This window comes from Pelobates fuscus, chromosome 7 (genome assembly GCF_036172605.1).
Source record: "Pelobates fuscus isolate aPelFus1 chromosome 7, aPelFus1.pri, whole genome shotgun sequence".
Lineage (NCBI taxonomy): Eukaryota > Metazoa > Chordata > Amphibia > Anura > Pelobatidae > Pelobates > Pelobates fuscus.
Window position 1 is genome coordinate 98834936 of NC_086323.1, and position 17109 is coordinate 98852044.

At 44.2% G+C, this 17109-nt stretch overlaps 1 protein-coding gene across 2 annotated transcripts in view; it reads left to right on the forward strand.

The window, feature by feature from the left end:
- CHCHD6 (coiled-coil-helix-coiled-coil-helix domain containing 6) overlaps window positions 1–17109 on the forward strand; it is a 336103-nt gene that overhangs the window by 162021 nt on the left and 156973 nt on the right. For both annotated transcript variants that reach the window (XM_063426260.1, XM_063426261.1), the window contains one exon: window positions 3989–4059. In XM_063426260.1, the coding sequence (XP_063282330.1) occupies window positions 3989–4059 (71 nt within the window). The remainder of the gene's footprint in view (window positions 1–3988; window positions 4060–17109) is intronic.

Here is a 17109-nt window from a genome sequence, read left to right on the forward strand (position 1 = left end):
ATATAGCCTGACACCTGTATTTATCACTGCAACAGATTGTGTACAAGGAAGTGTTGAGATCTGCTCTTGCTGAATTGAATTGCAAGGTGAAAGGATTTTATTAAACCGCCATTATTCCCTTGCTACTTGAGGATAGTCCCTGCAGCGACAGAATTGTTGAACCTTTAATAAAATTCTCTCACCTTTGAAATGCTATCCTGTAAATAACTTATCTGGTGTTTGCATACATATCTGTCCACGCATCTACATTTAATTGCAGTTCTGGGGCCGTTCAAATAATCAGCAGGAAGTGTAGAGATCTATATTCTGGGCAGACATAATATTCATAAGGCTATTGTTAAGAACATTTGCATAAAGGGTCAGCAGTTTGATTGCAGGAGCAATCATTGCAATAAGGAGATGTGAGTTTTATCCGCAGCCATTTTTCATTCCATAACAACATTTGCCAAGTGTAATTTCTCCTTTGTTTAACCCTTTAAAGTGCTTCATAGGATCCCTGTGCATTACCTTTTCACATTTATATGAAAAGGGTTGAACATACTTTAGGGCTCAAACCCTAGTTGAAATGGCTTTCAAAGGCTCAATTTTATACTCTATATTTTTAATCTTTTCAAAAACCTTTTTTATTTTATTTAAAAAAAAAAAAAAAAAAGCTAGAAAATAATACATTTTTAGCAAACCGTTTTCATTTTGTCCAGAGAGTTGGAGATTATATAGATTTCCCGATCTCTGCACAATGAAAAGCTGGGAGCTAATTGGCAAATAAAAGACTCTGATTAGCTGCTGAGATCACATGTTCTCTTCAGCCTTGTCTTTTGAGATACAATTCCAAAATGGCTGCCTCCACACAGAAACTGACAGATAATTGAACACAGAGCAGTGAGTCTAGCCATGTTCGCCAAACTTGCTTAGATGAAAATAACAATCTATTTGCATTGTTCCTTTAAACTAAGATGTAGAAATATTTTTTCTTTTAAGATGATTTTTTTTTTAAAAGTACATTCAGCTTCCTAAGACATTTTAGCTCACTGAAATGCTCTTTTTTTTCATTTTACAAAAAGCGTAGATTTCAAAAGTATTTAGCTCTTTGATAAATTAACCTTCTTACACCTCCATGGCTGTTAGCAGGGCCGGCGCTACCATTAAGGCAGACTAGGCAGCCGCCTAGGGCGCCCCTTGGGAAGGGGCGCCGCCAGGAGCGCCGGCCCCCCTAATGCTGCAGCCGCCCGAGCGCTCTGTAGAGCGCCTCTGGTGGCTGCAGCTTCGCCCGGGCTGGTGCGTCCATGAGGGCGCACCGCCCGGGCGCAGCATGAGGAGAGGGGCTGACAGGAGGGAAGCGCTCAGCGCTCCCTCCTGTCACTCCCTCAATGTAGCGTGGCCGAGCCCTGTATGATCCGCCGGTACAGGGAGCATCTGTCTCCTGTACCCGGACGGACTAACAGGAAGTGAACACTGAGTGTTCACTTCCTTTTAGTCCGGCCGGGTACAGGAAACAAAAGCTCCCTGTACCCGCGGACAGTACAGAGCTCGGCCACGCTACAACATAGGTAGGGGAGGGGGGGGGGGATAAAGGGAGGGGGGGGGGGGGAGAAATAACTGGAGCGGGAGGGGGGGGGAGAAAAATGGAGAGGGAGGGAGGGGGGAGAAATAAATGGAGGGGGGAGGAAATAAATGGAGAGGGAGGGAGGGGGGGCAGGAGAAATAAATGGAGGGGGGGGAAATAAATGGAGAGGGAGGGAGGGAGGGGGGGGCAGGAGAAATAGAGGGAGGGAGGGGGGGGAATAAATGGAGAGGGAGGGAGGTGGGGAAATAAATGTAGAGGGAGGGAAATAAATGGAGAGGGGGGGGGCAGGAGAAATAAATGGAGAGAGAGGGGGGGAGGAGAAATAAATGGAGAGGGGGGGAGAAATAAATGGAGAGGGAGGGGGGAGAGAAATAAATGGACAGGGAGGGGGGGAGAAATAAATGGACAGGGAGGGGGGGAATAAATGGACAGGGAGAATAAATGGACAGGGAGGGGGGGATAAATGGACAGGGAGGGGGGGATAAATGGACAGGCAGGGTGGGGGGAATAAATTGAAAGGGGGGGAAATAAATTGACAAGGTGGGGGGGGAAGTAATTGACAGGGAGTGGAATTGACGGGGTTAGGAGGGGGAATGAGAGTGGGGAGGGGAGAAGAGAGTGACACGCAGGGGGGAAGAGAGTGACAAGGGAGGGGGGAGAAGAGAGGGACAAGGGAGGGGGGAGAAGAGAGGGACAAGGGAGGGGGGAGAAGAGAGGGACAAGGGAGGGGGGAGAAGAGAGGGACAAGGGAGGGGAGAAGAGAGGGACAAGGGGGGGAGAAGAGAGGGACAAGGGGGGGAGAAGAGAGGGACAAGGGGGGGAGAAGAGAGGGACAAGGGGGGGAGAGAAGAGAGGGACAAGGGGGGGAGAGAAGAGAGGGACAAGGGGGGGAGAGAAGAGAGGGACAAGGGGGGAGAGAAGAGAGTGACGAGGGGTGGGAGAGAAGAGAGTGACGAGGGGGGGAGAGGGGAGAAGAGAGTGACAAGGGAGGAGGGAGAGATTGACATCCATCACACACACACAATGCACCCCTTGCACACAGAAAAACACACAATGCATTACACACACAGACACACACACACAAGCAATTCAACCCTTACATACAATGCATCCCTTACACACACAGAAACACACAATGCATTCCTTACACACACTCAATGCATTCCTTACACACACTCAATGCACCCCTTACACACACTCAATGCACCCCTTACAGACGCACACACTGCATCCCGTACATACACAGAAACACACATTGCAGCCCTTACACATACAAACACAGATTCACACAATGCATTCCTTACACACATATCAGGACATCCCCTACTCCTGTGAACAAACTATTTGGTGGAACATGAAGGTGGACCCTGGGGCCCAGACCATGAGCTGTGTAAAGGGCCTTTAAAAAAATGGAGCTGCTTTCCGTTCTCCCAGAACACAAACAGCCTCCAGAGAGCCTGTTCTACACCAGACGAGTGGAGCCAGACTGCAGCTAGAGCCCATCACCATCCTCATCTGATTGTAAGTAGGCAATCTAGTATATTATTCGTGGCACTAATCTCTAATTTACCTCACATTAAAGGGACACTTTAGTCCCCAGAACCACTGCAGCTTAATGTAGTGGTTCTGGTGTCTATAGCCTGTCCCTGCAGGCCTTTTAATGTAAACACGGCGGCACTGCAGCACTTGCGTTAGTTAACATGGGGCATTGTGATGTCATATGGGGGGGGGGGGGGGCGACAAACTTTACTTTTGCCTAGGGCGGCAAAAATCCTTGCACCGGCCCTGGCTGTTAGCCAGAGAAAAGGTCATGTTACTTCCTTTTTGTTTAGCTCAGTGGAGCTAAACTGAAGAGGCAGGCAATTGCCCACCGCACCTGCCTTGCTAAAATGTCTCATTAAACTGCAGTGGGAACTTGGAAGTGTGTGATTGGCCAGTCACAGAAAGTATTTGGAGTGTTCCCAGTGAAGCCCTTGATTAAAGATTAGACAAGTCTAAATATTTTTATAGTCATAGACCCCCAAAAACCTCTAAAGCTCCTAAAAATAGAGGGACATTAGAACAGGAAAGAGAGACAAAGTGATTTCAGCCCAGTATAGGAACTCTGTCCTAAATGGGGTCTGCAGAAGGGTATAGCGCTTCTACTTTCAAAGTCCATCACAGTATACTACATCCCTATGTCTTTGTTGCTTGCATTACTAGAATTTTGTTCATTACATATCAACACTAGTTTAGAGATGGCTCCATCCCATCACCTGCAGAATTAAATTAAATGATACTATTAGTCTGTCTCTGGTATCTGGTATCTGGCATACCAGACCGATTTGCTTTGCCTGCGAGTTATCAACGTTATAAAAAATCTAAATTATGCACACTTACACCGGTGAGACAATGCCCAAAACAAATGTTTTTGTTTTGTTTCAGAATTTGGAAATTTACCGAATGACTGCAGAACAGTTCCACACAGCCGCTACCAACGCAGAGTTCCGTGTAAAGTAAGAGCATTCTTTTTTCAAATTTTTCCTGTATGTCAAAACCTTAATATACTGTTCAGTATATTTTAACTCGCATAATACCTGTGCTTCTACTGTCATTAGAAAATCCACTTCAGTTCTTGATTAAGGGTGTAGATTGGTTCATGGTATGCCAAATAATTTCTATAAAAAACATCTAACCATGGCCGGTGCAAGGATTTCTGCCGCCCTACGCAAAGATCCATTTTGGCGCCCCCTCATGTCACTCACTGACAGACACACACTGGCAGACACACTCACTCACTGACAGACACACACACACACTCACTGACACACACACACATATACTCACTGCCAGACATACACTCACTGCAGACATACTCACTCACTGCAGACATGCTCACTCACTGACAGACATGCTCACTCACTGACAGACATGCTCACTCACTGACAGACATGCTCACTCACTGACAGACATGCTCACTCACTGACAGACATGCTCACTCACTGACAGACATGCTCACTCACTGACATACATGCTCACTCACTGACATACATGCTCACTCACTGACAGACATGCTCACTCACTGACAGACATACACACGCAGACGCTCACTGACAGACATACACACAGGAATACACTCACTCACTGACAGACATTCACTCACTGACAGACATTCACTCACTGACAGACATTCACTCACTGACAGACACACTCACTCACTGACAGACACACACACACACACACACACATAAACTCACTGACAGACATACACTCACTGCAGACATACTCACTCACTGACAGACATGCTCACTCACTGACAGACATACACACACAGATGCTCACAGACAGACATACACACAGGCATACACTCACTCACTGACAGACATACACTCACTCACTGACAGACATACACTCACTCACTGACAGACATACACTCACTCACTGACAGACATACACTCAATGACAGACAGACATACACTCACTCACTGGCAGACACTCACTGGCATACATACACTCACTCGCTTACAGACACACAGGCAGACACTCACTGACAGACACACACTCTCACTGACAGTCAAACACTCACCTCCCTGGGGTCCAGTATGGGGTAGCTCCTCACTCCTCCCGCCTGCTGTTTAGATTTGCTGGGGCCGGAATGACGTCATATTCCGGCTCCTGGCATCACAGAGAGCGCGCGCGCGAGGGAGGAGTGAGAGGCTGCAAGAACAGCCTCCCTCGCCGCCTGGCTTTTCCTTCCCCCCTCTCCTCCGGAGGGTCACTGACATTTGTTGGCAGAGCAGGCACCTGCCATCAAGATAAGCAGGTGCCTGCTCTGCCTTACCTAGCACAGCTTCGGGTGCGCCCTGAGGTGGTCAGATGGCCCCCTGTAACAGGGCTCCTCTCGGCGACCCCTTCTTCAGGTGCCTTGAGGATCGGCCTGGCGCTGGGGGCGGCTCAAGAGCCGCTCGCCCTGTGCTGCGGCCCCAGAGGCAGCCCACCAGGAAACATCCTGGCTTTGAGGATCGGCCCGGCGCTGGGGGCGGCTCAAGAGCCGCTCGCCCAGCGCTGCGGCCCTAGGCCGGGGCAGGCAGCCCACCAGGAAACATCCCAGTGGGCGCCCCCAGCAGGCCGGCACCATAGACGAATGCCTCCCAGGATGTGTTTGAAAACAAGGTAAATCTTAGTTTATCTTACTCTGTAAAATACTTTTACTGACTACAGAGGTTTTGGGGTCCAGCACAAACATAGCCACTTTGTCTTTCTTTAACCAATGATTTCTATGGCTAGTGGACACAGTGGAGTTGATTCATTAAAGCAAGAATTGTGGAGAATTAACAAGCAAATTATGTTTCTTATCAGATCTCCAAAATTCCCAGTTTAATTACTACTTATGTTTATTGAACATAACAGAAGTCATTTTTATTTCATAAGATTTCAAAACGTTATTTCATAACATTTTATTACTTCATGTCTCTACTATAAGGTTTTTTATTTACAATGTAAAAAGAATCTTAAAAATAAAAAAGAGATACAGAGATTTAAATAGGAATTTAAAGGGACAAAATACCAGAAACATCTAGTGGCAGTCACTCATCGGCCACTAGAGATTCTTCCTAGTCTACTGTTGCACAATCAGGGCCGGATTAACATAGGGGCTGATGGAGCTACAGCTCCAGGCCCAGGCCCAGGGAATAGGCCCATTTAAAAAAAATTAAAAAATATTTTTTTTCCTTTTTTTTTTCACACTACTCTTGGGTTTGCTACCTGACTGGTATTTTACCAGCACAGCCGATATTTGTGGCTGCCTGGCCGTGCTAGTATTGCAGTAATACCGGCAATACAAATGCAGATATTTTTGTTCAGTATAAACAGAGATTACTCTGCATTACCAGCACCAGCCAGTAGGGGTCACTGTGTGTGGAGAGAGGCAGGGGTAGGAAGTTACAGCATATCCTTCCCTGCCTCTCTCTACTCACTGATCTGCGGGGGAGCAGCTACACACCACAGAGAGTTCAGACAGCAGCTCCCAACCTACAGAGACAGACTACACTTCAGGGAAGTGAAGGATGGGAGGGAAAGGCAGCAGAGGAACATGGGGACACTGAGACACTAGAGGACACAGACACATGGGGATGCTGTGAGACATAGGAATATTAGGAGACACATTGGGACACGGAGACACTAGGGACACAGTGTCTCCATGTCTCCCAGCCAGTGTCCCTAGTATCTCAGTGTCCCCATGGCTACCAGTGTCGCCTAGTCTCCCAGTGTCCCCAAATGTCTGTGTCCCCATGTCTCCCTGTGTCCACATGTCCCCAGTCAGTGTCACCATGTCTCCCAGCCAGTGTCCCAATGTCCCCATGTCTCTGTGTCCCCATGTCTCCCAGTGTCCCCACATTTTTCAGTCTCCCAGTGTACCCATGTCTATTTCCACAAGTGGCCCCATGTCTCCCAGTGTCCCCAAGTGTCTCAGTTTCCCCATGCCTCCCAGCCAGTGTCCATAGTGTCTGTGTCCCCTAGTCTCCCAGTGTCTGTGTTCCCATGTCTGTGTCCCCATGTTTCCCATTGTCCCCAAGTGTCTCAGTACCCCCATGTGTCTCAGTGTCCCTATGTCTCTGTGTCCCTGGGTCTCTCAGTGTCCCCATGGCTCCCAGTGTACCCTAGTCTCCCAGTGTCTGTGTCCCCATGTCTCTTAGTGTCCGAAGTGTCTCATTGTCCCCATGGCCCCCAGGTCTCCCAGAGTCCCCAAATGTCTGTGTCCCCATGTCTCTCAGTATCCACATGTCTCCCAGTCAGTGTCACCATGTCTCCCAGTTTCCCCATGTCTCCCAGCCAGTGTCTCTGTGTCCCCATGTCTCTCAGTGTCCCCATGTCTCCCAGTGACCCCACATTTTTCAGTGTCCCCATGCATCCCAGCCAGTGTCCTTAGTGTCTCAGTGTCCCCATGTCTCCCAGTGTCCCCTAGTCTCCCAGTGCCTGTGTTCCCATGTCTCAGTGTCCCTAGTACCTTAGCATCCATAAATGTCTCTGTGTCCCTAGTATCTGTGTCCCCATGTCTCCCATTGTCCCCAAGTGTCTCAGTACCCCCATGTGTCTCAGTGTCCCTTGGTCTCTGTGTCCCTGGGTCTCTCAGTGTCCCCTAGTATCCTAGTGACATGGGAAACACAGACATGGGTACACAGGGAGAAATGAGGACACAGACACTGGGAGACTAGGGGACTGGGCTACATGGGGGTACTGACACTGTTGTACATAGGGACACTGATGCCAGGCTGGCCTTCCAATTCTTTGGACAGACATGCCCCCTTTTTTGGGCATGTTCACCTCTTTTAGCAGTTCTGGTCACGTGATTCGCGTCAGTGGTCCACCCTTTTACATCGCCCATTGACTTCCTGCTTCACTGGACACTGCTGTTAGGGGGTATGGATTTACTTGAAAGATGAAAGCATAAATTAGAGATAGATTAGCATAGAGTATGTGTTTTCTATAGCTGCATCCTTTGAGTTTCCATCCAACATGATCTCCATTAGATACATGAAGCTTGGGAGGTATGACTGTTATGGTTTTTGGTCGATAAGATTCTGTAATTAGGCCCCATCATAATTGTCAGCACCAGGCCCACTGGGCTCTTAATCTGGCCCTGTGCACAATGCCACTAGAGGTACTTCTGAGTCCAGTGATGCTGAACGGTTCTCATTGAAATGCATTGATTTGATGCATCTCTGTGAGGATATGCTGATTGGCGCAGTGCAGCATTTTGCTGCACTTTCCAATAACTAATGGAGAGAACAGCAAGAGAGTCAGACTCCGTTCCCTATATAGCTAGTTTAACACGATAGTGTTAGGAATACATGTTTTTATTCTTGACATTATAGATTTACTTTAACGTAAAACAGGAGCCTTAGGTACACCATTATATTTTCCCAGCTTTCAGTGACACACAATGCTCCGTGTTTGACTACATGTTAATTAGACAGCCCCTAAAACTGGATTAGAGCCCTTTTAGGGCATGCCAGGTTTAAAGGCCCTTCTCTCTTTATGTGATTTTCTTTTTTTTTTTTTATTGGATCATGTGTTTCCTGCAGTCCTTCTTCTGTGATTTAAGAAATGAAAGAAAAACTCACTTTAATTGGTAGGTGAAAAAAACTCTTTTTAAACCCACCAGTTAACTCATCTTTAATATAGTTTTGTGAAAGCTTTAAAGACTCGTCATATCTCTGCGGAATGTTTAATAATAAAAGACATATAAAGTCTAATTAGCCCTTAGTTTTTTTTAAAGAAGTAACGATTTAAAATAATACCTATAGACAGACCATGCCCAAGACATTATGCTACCTAAGTCCACGATCCACCCAACCACCAGTATCCTATCCCCTCAAAACCTCACCCACACAAAGTGCACCTTCCTTCTATTACAACGTAACAATTAACTCAACTAGTCATATTCTCCCTGTTGATCTCTGTCTGCATTTCCTCAAGCAATAAGTCATACCTGCTAAACATATTTCCCCAAATCACACCCCACCCCTTTTCCTACAATTCATCTTCCCCACATCTGACTCATTGTGTTTTTTCCTACAATCTCTAGAACATCTGAATCTAGCCTTGGAAAAGGTGCTTATGCACTAAACACATTAGGTTGTTTACCTCCCCCCTCCCCCCCCATCCATTTCCTCTGATGCCCTTTATTGTAGTGGAATGTGAAATCTCCCCATCTTCCCCTAGAAAATCTCCCGATGTTCCTCCAGCAACTCTCTACATGTTTCCAGCAAATCTCAATTATTCACTTTCTAGTTTAGCAACTTAAACTTCTTCTTTTTTTTTTTTTATTCTTTATTTTTATAGTGCATATGAGATAACAACATGCATGGGGTACCCCAAGGGCAATCCACATGCTATTTGGAACATTTTTTACAAACAGGGGTACGTTAGAGCTTGCACTTTTTTATATTTAGTATGCATATAATCTGACTTAATCACTGGTGAGCTTTGTTAAATGTAGTTAACATTGAGTATCATGCTGGTTTAGACATGCAACACATAGCTTAGTCATGCAACAAATTACACCCCGCGGGCCCAAGAGGTAGTGGACAGAGGGGTGACAAAGGAGCCTGAGAGCATGGCATGCATAATTACGTTTAAGCTGACTAGTGAGCCATTTGTGAGCTGCAAATACAGGCTTAGTAAGACTATATAAAAACAGGCATCGTTAGACTGATTAGGATATATTTTAGAGTGATCATTAAGCTAGGTCTAAGTTGAGCATTTAATAAAGACTAGTGAGATTGGACAATTTAAGTTTAGAATACCTGCTAGGCCATCCGAGTAGGTAACATTTGTGTATAAGCAGGTTTAGACATATGATATTGCAGGTAAAGTCGTTGCTCAGTATGATACTGCTCATTGTAGTGGGTGTCTCTCCCTCACATTATGCTATATAACATGCTTGTGCCTCTGTATGCAGTGAGGTGAGGTGTGCCTGCTGTGGGTATTGTCTTGTGTTACATGTATGTGTTGTTTTGCCTATTGATTGTGCTGGTTTGTTGCTATGTTTGTCCTAGTGTGTATGTGTCTGCGGGTACCGTCATTTGCAGCGTGTGTAGGGCTGAGACAGTGTTTTAATGTCCATCTTGAGTCCAGGAACAACTTCCATCATGAGCCTGGTCCTAGCCTCGGTAGTAGGCGCTTAGGGCTTCAGGGGACCTGGCAGCAAAGTCCATTTGCGCTTTTCTTAGGGAGTTGGGCACTTCTGGGGGTCTGTTTCTGCTGCTTGTGATGTGGGTGCTTCCTTTGAGAGCCGCTGTCCTCCCCATGTACGGGTCACTGTGCATCTCGATGCGGGGTGTCCCCCTGTGTTGCCGGGTCTGCTGTTTCCTAGGATGAAGCTTCTGGGTGGCTGCAGTCTGGGAGGGCTCCTGTGGCAAGGTGGTTTCGCTGGTTCCTCTCGTTTCCCGCCCTTTGTCTTGCGGTTTGCGAGTGCTTGCCGGTGTTTGTTGCCTTTTGTGGTAAGTTGCTGACCAGGGTGAGGGCTTGTGCCGTCTACCAACCGGCTCTTCCGTTTGGCGGGCCCTGCAGTACCTGGTGGGTCTTTTTTCTCGTGTCCGCGTGGTTGCGGGCTGTCCGCCATTTTGGAGTGCCTGTGGGCTATGCTTTGTGGCCCGGCGTGCATTTGAGCACGGCAGACAGCATTGGTGGTCGCCCGTGGGGACCGGGATAACCCCCACCGGTCCAAAGGGGGGGGGGGATCGCAGGACGCCGTTCGGAGACCTGGGAGGAGCGGCCGTCTCCCCCCAGCTCAAGCTCGTGTAGGCCCCAGGCCTTGGTTGGGTTACTCCGGTGCCATACCGTGGTATGATTGGTATCCCCGTGTGTGTGTCCATCTTGTGGGCAGTTTGGTTGCAGTTTTGTGTCGGTGGCTGCTCTTGGCACTGAGTTGGCCCCGATTTTCTGGCCCAGATCCTGGAGCTCAGACAAAACATGTCTGATCTGTTCAGCAGTCAGGCTCCACCCCCCCTTAAACTTCTTTTTTTATTTGCAAATTATGTACATTTGTTTCTGCCCTTCTGCTATGGTTTTTGTAACCTGAATAAGAATATTATATCCATGCATGTTATATTGGGAAATAGATCTGAAAACTAGCACAGTTTAGCTATTCCAGCCTAAAATGATTAGGTACCACAGATACCAGCTTAGGGATTGATTTACCAAAGTCAGGATTGTAGCAAATTTAGAACCAAATGGCTAACATACATGATATGGATAATTCTCCTTCTTAACTCTAGTCAGAGGCAGGCTATTCTTGCATTATTCTGATTTCGGTTTGCTGCGATTTGGAGTTTAGCGAATGAACCTCAAAGTCTGCTGTTCATTTAATCCATGTAGTTTGCAGATTTTGCTAGTGCCTGGGGGAATTAACCCTTGAGTCTCATAGAGTTCCACACCTCCCTTTTGCTTCAGGTAAGCTTACATCTCTAAAAACCTTGAGAAGAAGGTTGCCAAGTAACAAAGTTACACCATCCACTCCATAAGGTGAAAAGCAACAAAGAGCTCGAGTGCAGATGTTGCCATCACTGGCTAACTGTTCTTAATTTATTATGAAGTGACATTGTTTCCCAACCTTTCTCTCCCATAGCACATACAGTGCAATACAAGAGGTCCTTGAAAGTCAATTGGAGGAATGAGTTACAAAGAATAAAAGCAATTTGACTCGTACAAGATTCCTAGTACGAAGCCCGCATATCCCCCCACCCCACTGGTCAGATCAGAGGAGGATTCGTTGCTAGGTTGCCTGTTGACGTAGTAGTCTATCTGTCATTTCACTTCAGGGATTCGATGAGATGGCCAGAATATAGGTTGGCTGATAGAAAAATGTTAATATTTTCAAGTTGCAGTTCACTGTCCTCCTTACAAACTATTCATTTTAAAACAGTATAGTATCGCTACAGGACATTTATAAAGGTGTTCGGAGACACAGTCTATTTTTGGAGCTCCAATAATTTTCTTCCATATTTAGACTGGTTGGCCCAGTTTCTCATGGAGTGATATATTTACTGGAGTGACATTGAAGTGATTCCACGATAAATGGGAACTACACATCTTTGAGTTAGGCATGCAATATGTCTTTGTAAAAATCTGTGTGTGCATGCTTTGGAGGGAAGAGTTTACCAGCTCTTCACTACCTTCACAGCTGATAAATGTTTTTTTCCCTTTATATGAGTCTATAGTACACTGTTTAACCTTTCAGTACAACCATTTTGATGAAAAGTTATCTTCACTGGGCTGAAATGTCAACACTTTGCAATTATTCTTACGTAAGGATACCATTTTCATAAATCTTGACCAGAGACCGTTTTCCTATGGAATGATGGAACTGTCACTTAACTTAAGACTTTTTAAATTCAGTCCCCTTTAGTACTGTCACGGGAATGTCAAATATATAGAAATGTGTTAGGTATACAGTTGCTTGTATTATCTACTAGCTTAAAAAACACACCATGTACCGTAGCCACTATAGACCAGTTTGACAACTTAGCTGGGGTCCTGGTCCTCTAATGCAGCCAGTAGTTCCCTGCATCATCTAGCCTTCCTGTGCAGGGTTCAGCTCATTGGCTGAACGCACTCAACTGATGCACTCAGTCAATAAGTTAGTGGAGGCTACGACCGGCGCCTGGTGAATCACAGGTATGTGAATCAAAGGTTAGTTGTACAAAACGCTCACAAACAGGCTGATTACCCTGGTGGCTGTAGTGTTTATGGTGATCTAAATGAACTTTCTTACAAACAATCTGTCATTATAAGAGCACTTCAAGCATCATAATCACTACTGCTTGTTGCGATAGTTATGGTGCTAAAAGGTTATGGATGCAGTCAGTGTTATTTGCAAAATTGTTTTCAAGTGCATTAGAAAAATATTAGAGATTCCTCATCACTCTAATCAAACACTTGAAAATGTGAGTATATTTTGTTCTATGTATTGTTCTATGGTATAGAGGAATTTGGGTGGTATTCTATTCTAAATAGTGCACTGCTTACAAGATTAACTGAAAGCCATGCGCTTCCTAACCAACAGACATTTATTAATGCATTGTGTGTGTACACCATAATATAATTGCCATAATTCGCTATTTTTTTATTTTTTTTTTTACTTATTCACAGCACCCTATTTTATTCATCTCACTCATCTCATTTACCGGCACATAATCTTATTCACCAGTGTCTCTCTCCCCCCCCCCCCCTTTATTAAACTCGCTTCTCATTTACCAGCACCCCTCTTATTCACCAATTCCATCTTATCCACCCTCCTATCAAGCCTATATATAATAATAGAAAAGATTCATCAGACCCTCATATGTTTTTTTTTTGTTTTTTTTTAACTTCGCTTTTGGGGAGGCTCAGGACTCCTGGAGCATGGAAGGGAAGTGAAGCCATTATTGTTAATCTCTCCCCCTCCTTTTGGAGACAAAAAACTAGTGGCAGATGAGTGGCAGACCAATGCATATTACCATCCACACTCCCAAGACAAATACATAATTTGCAATAATGCTCATCAGCCAGCAGCCTCCATGTCTAACCTCACCAGACTTTAATCCGCAAAAAGTTGGAGCTCAAATTCTAAAGAATGTCTTGGTTAAGCCTCTTGCTCCATGAGACTGGTTCTGAAAATGGCTGTAGGCTTGTAGTTTATGACCCCTACTTTATAAGAAACACCGGGAAATCGAGTCCTTTGTATGTAGGAGGACACTAGTAATGTGCTATTGCTTAACAATCCAGCCGTAAAATTAGGTTAATATTAAAAGCTACATTATATTATTATTCTAAAATGATATTTTCATTTGTGTTAAGTTGTCCTTAATAATATATTAGTAATAAAAGGCCAAGAAGAAATAACATCAATTTATTAGAGCAAGTAATTTCCTTGAAGCAAAGGTTACGTAGCATACAAACATTCCGTGATGACTGATGCCATAGAAACACAATATAGGTATATTATGGGAGATTCTGCAAATCCAGTCCTGCAGCTAAGGATGTTTTGTTTATTATAACTATCAGTACTGTAAGCCAGCATTTGCAGTGTAGTAGTTTTTTTGTTATGTTTTTGTGGTATAACACAATGTTGTAAACTGTAAACAGAGCAGTTTTCATTGTTAAATAATTCAGTACCGGTTAAAAAAAAAACTGCTTAGAGGGAACATTTGCTTTATTTCCCATGAAGAAGGAAAACCTGCCATTCTCACCAGCATGAAAATAGAAAAATTGTTGGAATTTTTAAGTAAACATTGCAACTTTTTATTAATATTTTTTGTGAACGTTTTTTGGGGTGGGGGATGTTCATTGAATTGGGCTAGGGTCCCAGTATGCGAGAATCCACCAGACAATATAGCATCTTTTTTTTTCTCGAAACTCACTGATCCCTCTCTCCAGCTCCCTATTCTCATTGCTCAGAGATCCATGACTCAGGGTTCGATTTAGAAAGGACAGTTCTTTAATCCCCCTGCCAACGGGAATAAAATGCCATTTCATCTCCAGCTCTATTAAAGCTCTGGCTCTGAGGATAAAGCAAGCCTCCCGAAAGGCACCGGCCAAATGTTTTGCCTCCCCTTTGTCTCCCTTTGAGTGTTACATTTAGATTAGTTTGCCATGCATTAAATGTTATTACTGTTGCTGAATCAGTAAAATAAAATCAGTGAAGAGGTTGGCGCTTGCTGTAGACTCTCCGCTATTATCCTTAAAGAGCTCAGCTCTTTTTGTTGAGTCTAGCTTATCTTCTCTCTCTCTCTCTTTTTTTTTCCATGCGCTGTGCGTGCTCTCTGCATGTGTCAGTATACGTGTTTCATTATTGCTTTTAAAAAGGTAGAGCTGCAGAGAAAGGATTAAGAAGTTGTTAAGCGATAAAAATATTCAGAGCTAAATTATGTTTTTCCATTCTCACATCTCATTATGAATGGATGAATGAATCTTTAAAGAATGTCTGTGCGTTCCAACCCCCCCCCCCCCCTTTGATTTCTATATAATTTTATTTATTTTCCATTTCATTGTTGATATAGTATATTCACTGCCAAGAGAGTATAGTGTTCCTGCCTGAAGAGCTTACATTTTAATGGTGTTCTGCAGATACAGAAATCTTCAACGAGGGAATATTTATTATATTTACCCTCACTGCCATCAGAACTTTGGAAAGATGTTTTCTTGTGGAACCTGTTATGAAAGGCTGTTACCACACATCATTTGTAAATTTTAGTTGTATCTGTGAAGTTGTGATTGCTATATTCATATTCACAAAGTTGAGATGTTCTCATTTATTTTCTTATGTCACCAAAAAGTTTGTGAGTACTCTGCCTCTCCTCTGCTTTAAAAAAAAAAAAAGAATTATGAGAAATTGAAAAAACTACTGCTCGGAGATAGATGGGCCTGTAAGTCTATAAATGAATACTGTACATTATATGCAGAGAAAATAAAATTGCCCCATTGATAATGAATGGTTTATGTCTATACTAAATCTTCTTGAAATGCAACACAAAGTAATGATGTGTGCACCCCCCAAGGCATCCACAGATCTGCTGGTGGTATAGTGTGTCACAAGCTTGCTTACTATCATATCACGACTTCATTTTGGGATATATCCTTTGGTGGGCAATAAAGTCTATGTCCATGAGAACAAGGGTCACAAACTGGATCTGTTGCTCCAGATCCAGGGTGGCTGGGAGGTATGGAACCAGAACCGTGGTACTGTGCCAGTGACGCTAAAAAGATGGACAAGACCATCTGAAACAGGGGCATCTCAGCTTTGTGTGAATGCACCTCTGACTGACTGGCCATAGTCTTCGCCATTCTGACTGAGGGTAGCACATGTGTAGAGCGCTGTTAAAGCCATCAAGTTTTTTTTTCATAGCAAATAATGACACACTTTTTTGCTTTGCCTTGAAGACACCAGAGGGCAGAACACAGAGAGTAGGTGGGCTGGGACGTGATCCCAAAAACGAACTATTTAAGAGGTATGGATTAAGGATGCAGAGAAAAAGAAATAAAAAAACACACAATCCAGGACTGTGTTTTAATCATAATTTTCATGTATCCATAAAAAATGTCGTGATCTGACATGCCTTTTAAAGAACAAAAAGCAAACATTAAGCAAATAAATAAAGAAATTGAAGGTTCCAGTGGATTCTGTGGTGACTACACCAGTTTTAAAACCTTGCCGTGAAATATTATTTATTCACAGCCCCCTAAATTCCCTTGTGGAATAGAAAAATCTGCATTTATCTTGGCAACCTTGTAACCGAAGGAACTGAAAGAAAGCGAAGAAAAGACCTTGTAAGAGAGCTCCATCGGAAACAACACTTGAGAAATCACTTGTTTACAATGGACTGCAATGACCTGATTGGTAATTAGCAGCCCCAGGCGAGGCTCGGGTCCCTCTCCAAGCAATCAGGCCATTAATTTACTGCGTCCTTCTCCCTGGAATAGTAATTGCTGCATCTGCTTGGATTATAATGCAGTGCATTGTGGGTGCCAGGTTTGTTGTCTAAAGATGGCAGCAGGACCAGAGCTTGTCTATCGACATCCTGTGCCACATAACTATACAAGATGGGATTCTATTTAATGTGCATCACATCTCATACAGAATCCCCCAAAAATATATATAAAAATAAATATAAATGTATTGGTGAGGGCTGAAATTTCATGAATATGGGTTAATTTTGGGATAACTCACTGCCGCTGTCCTTTGCTTACAGTACAAAACCTTAAAATATACAATTGTTTGAATGAGAAGCTGTGAGATGCGTTTTGTTTACAGCAAACTGCAGTGTGTAACCAACAGGGTTATTCACTAATCAGCATTGTCAAGAATTCACTATTAATTTGCAAATTTCAGGCCAAAACAGTCAAACTGTAAAAATCCTTCAAGCCTGCTATTTTGACCATATTTAGTTAACCCAATCACTTGGTATGTGCAACATTTGGAATGCTGCTTGGTTAAAGATATTCAGGTTTTTGCCACAGTGTTACACCACCTAAGGCTTCTGTCATTTACCATCTTTAAAATGGTTGAATACGTTTTCAGTTTT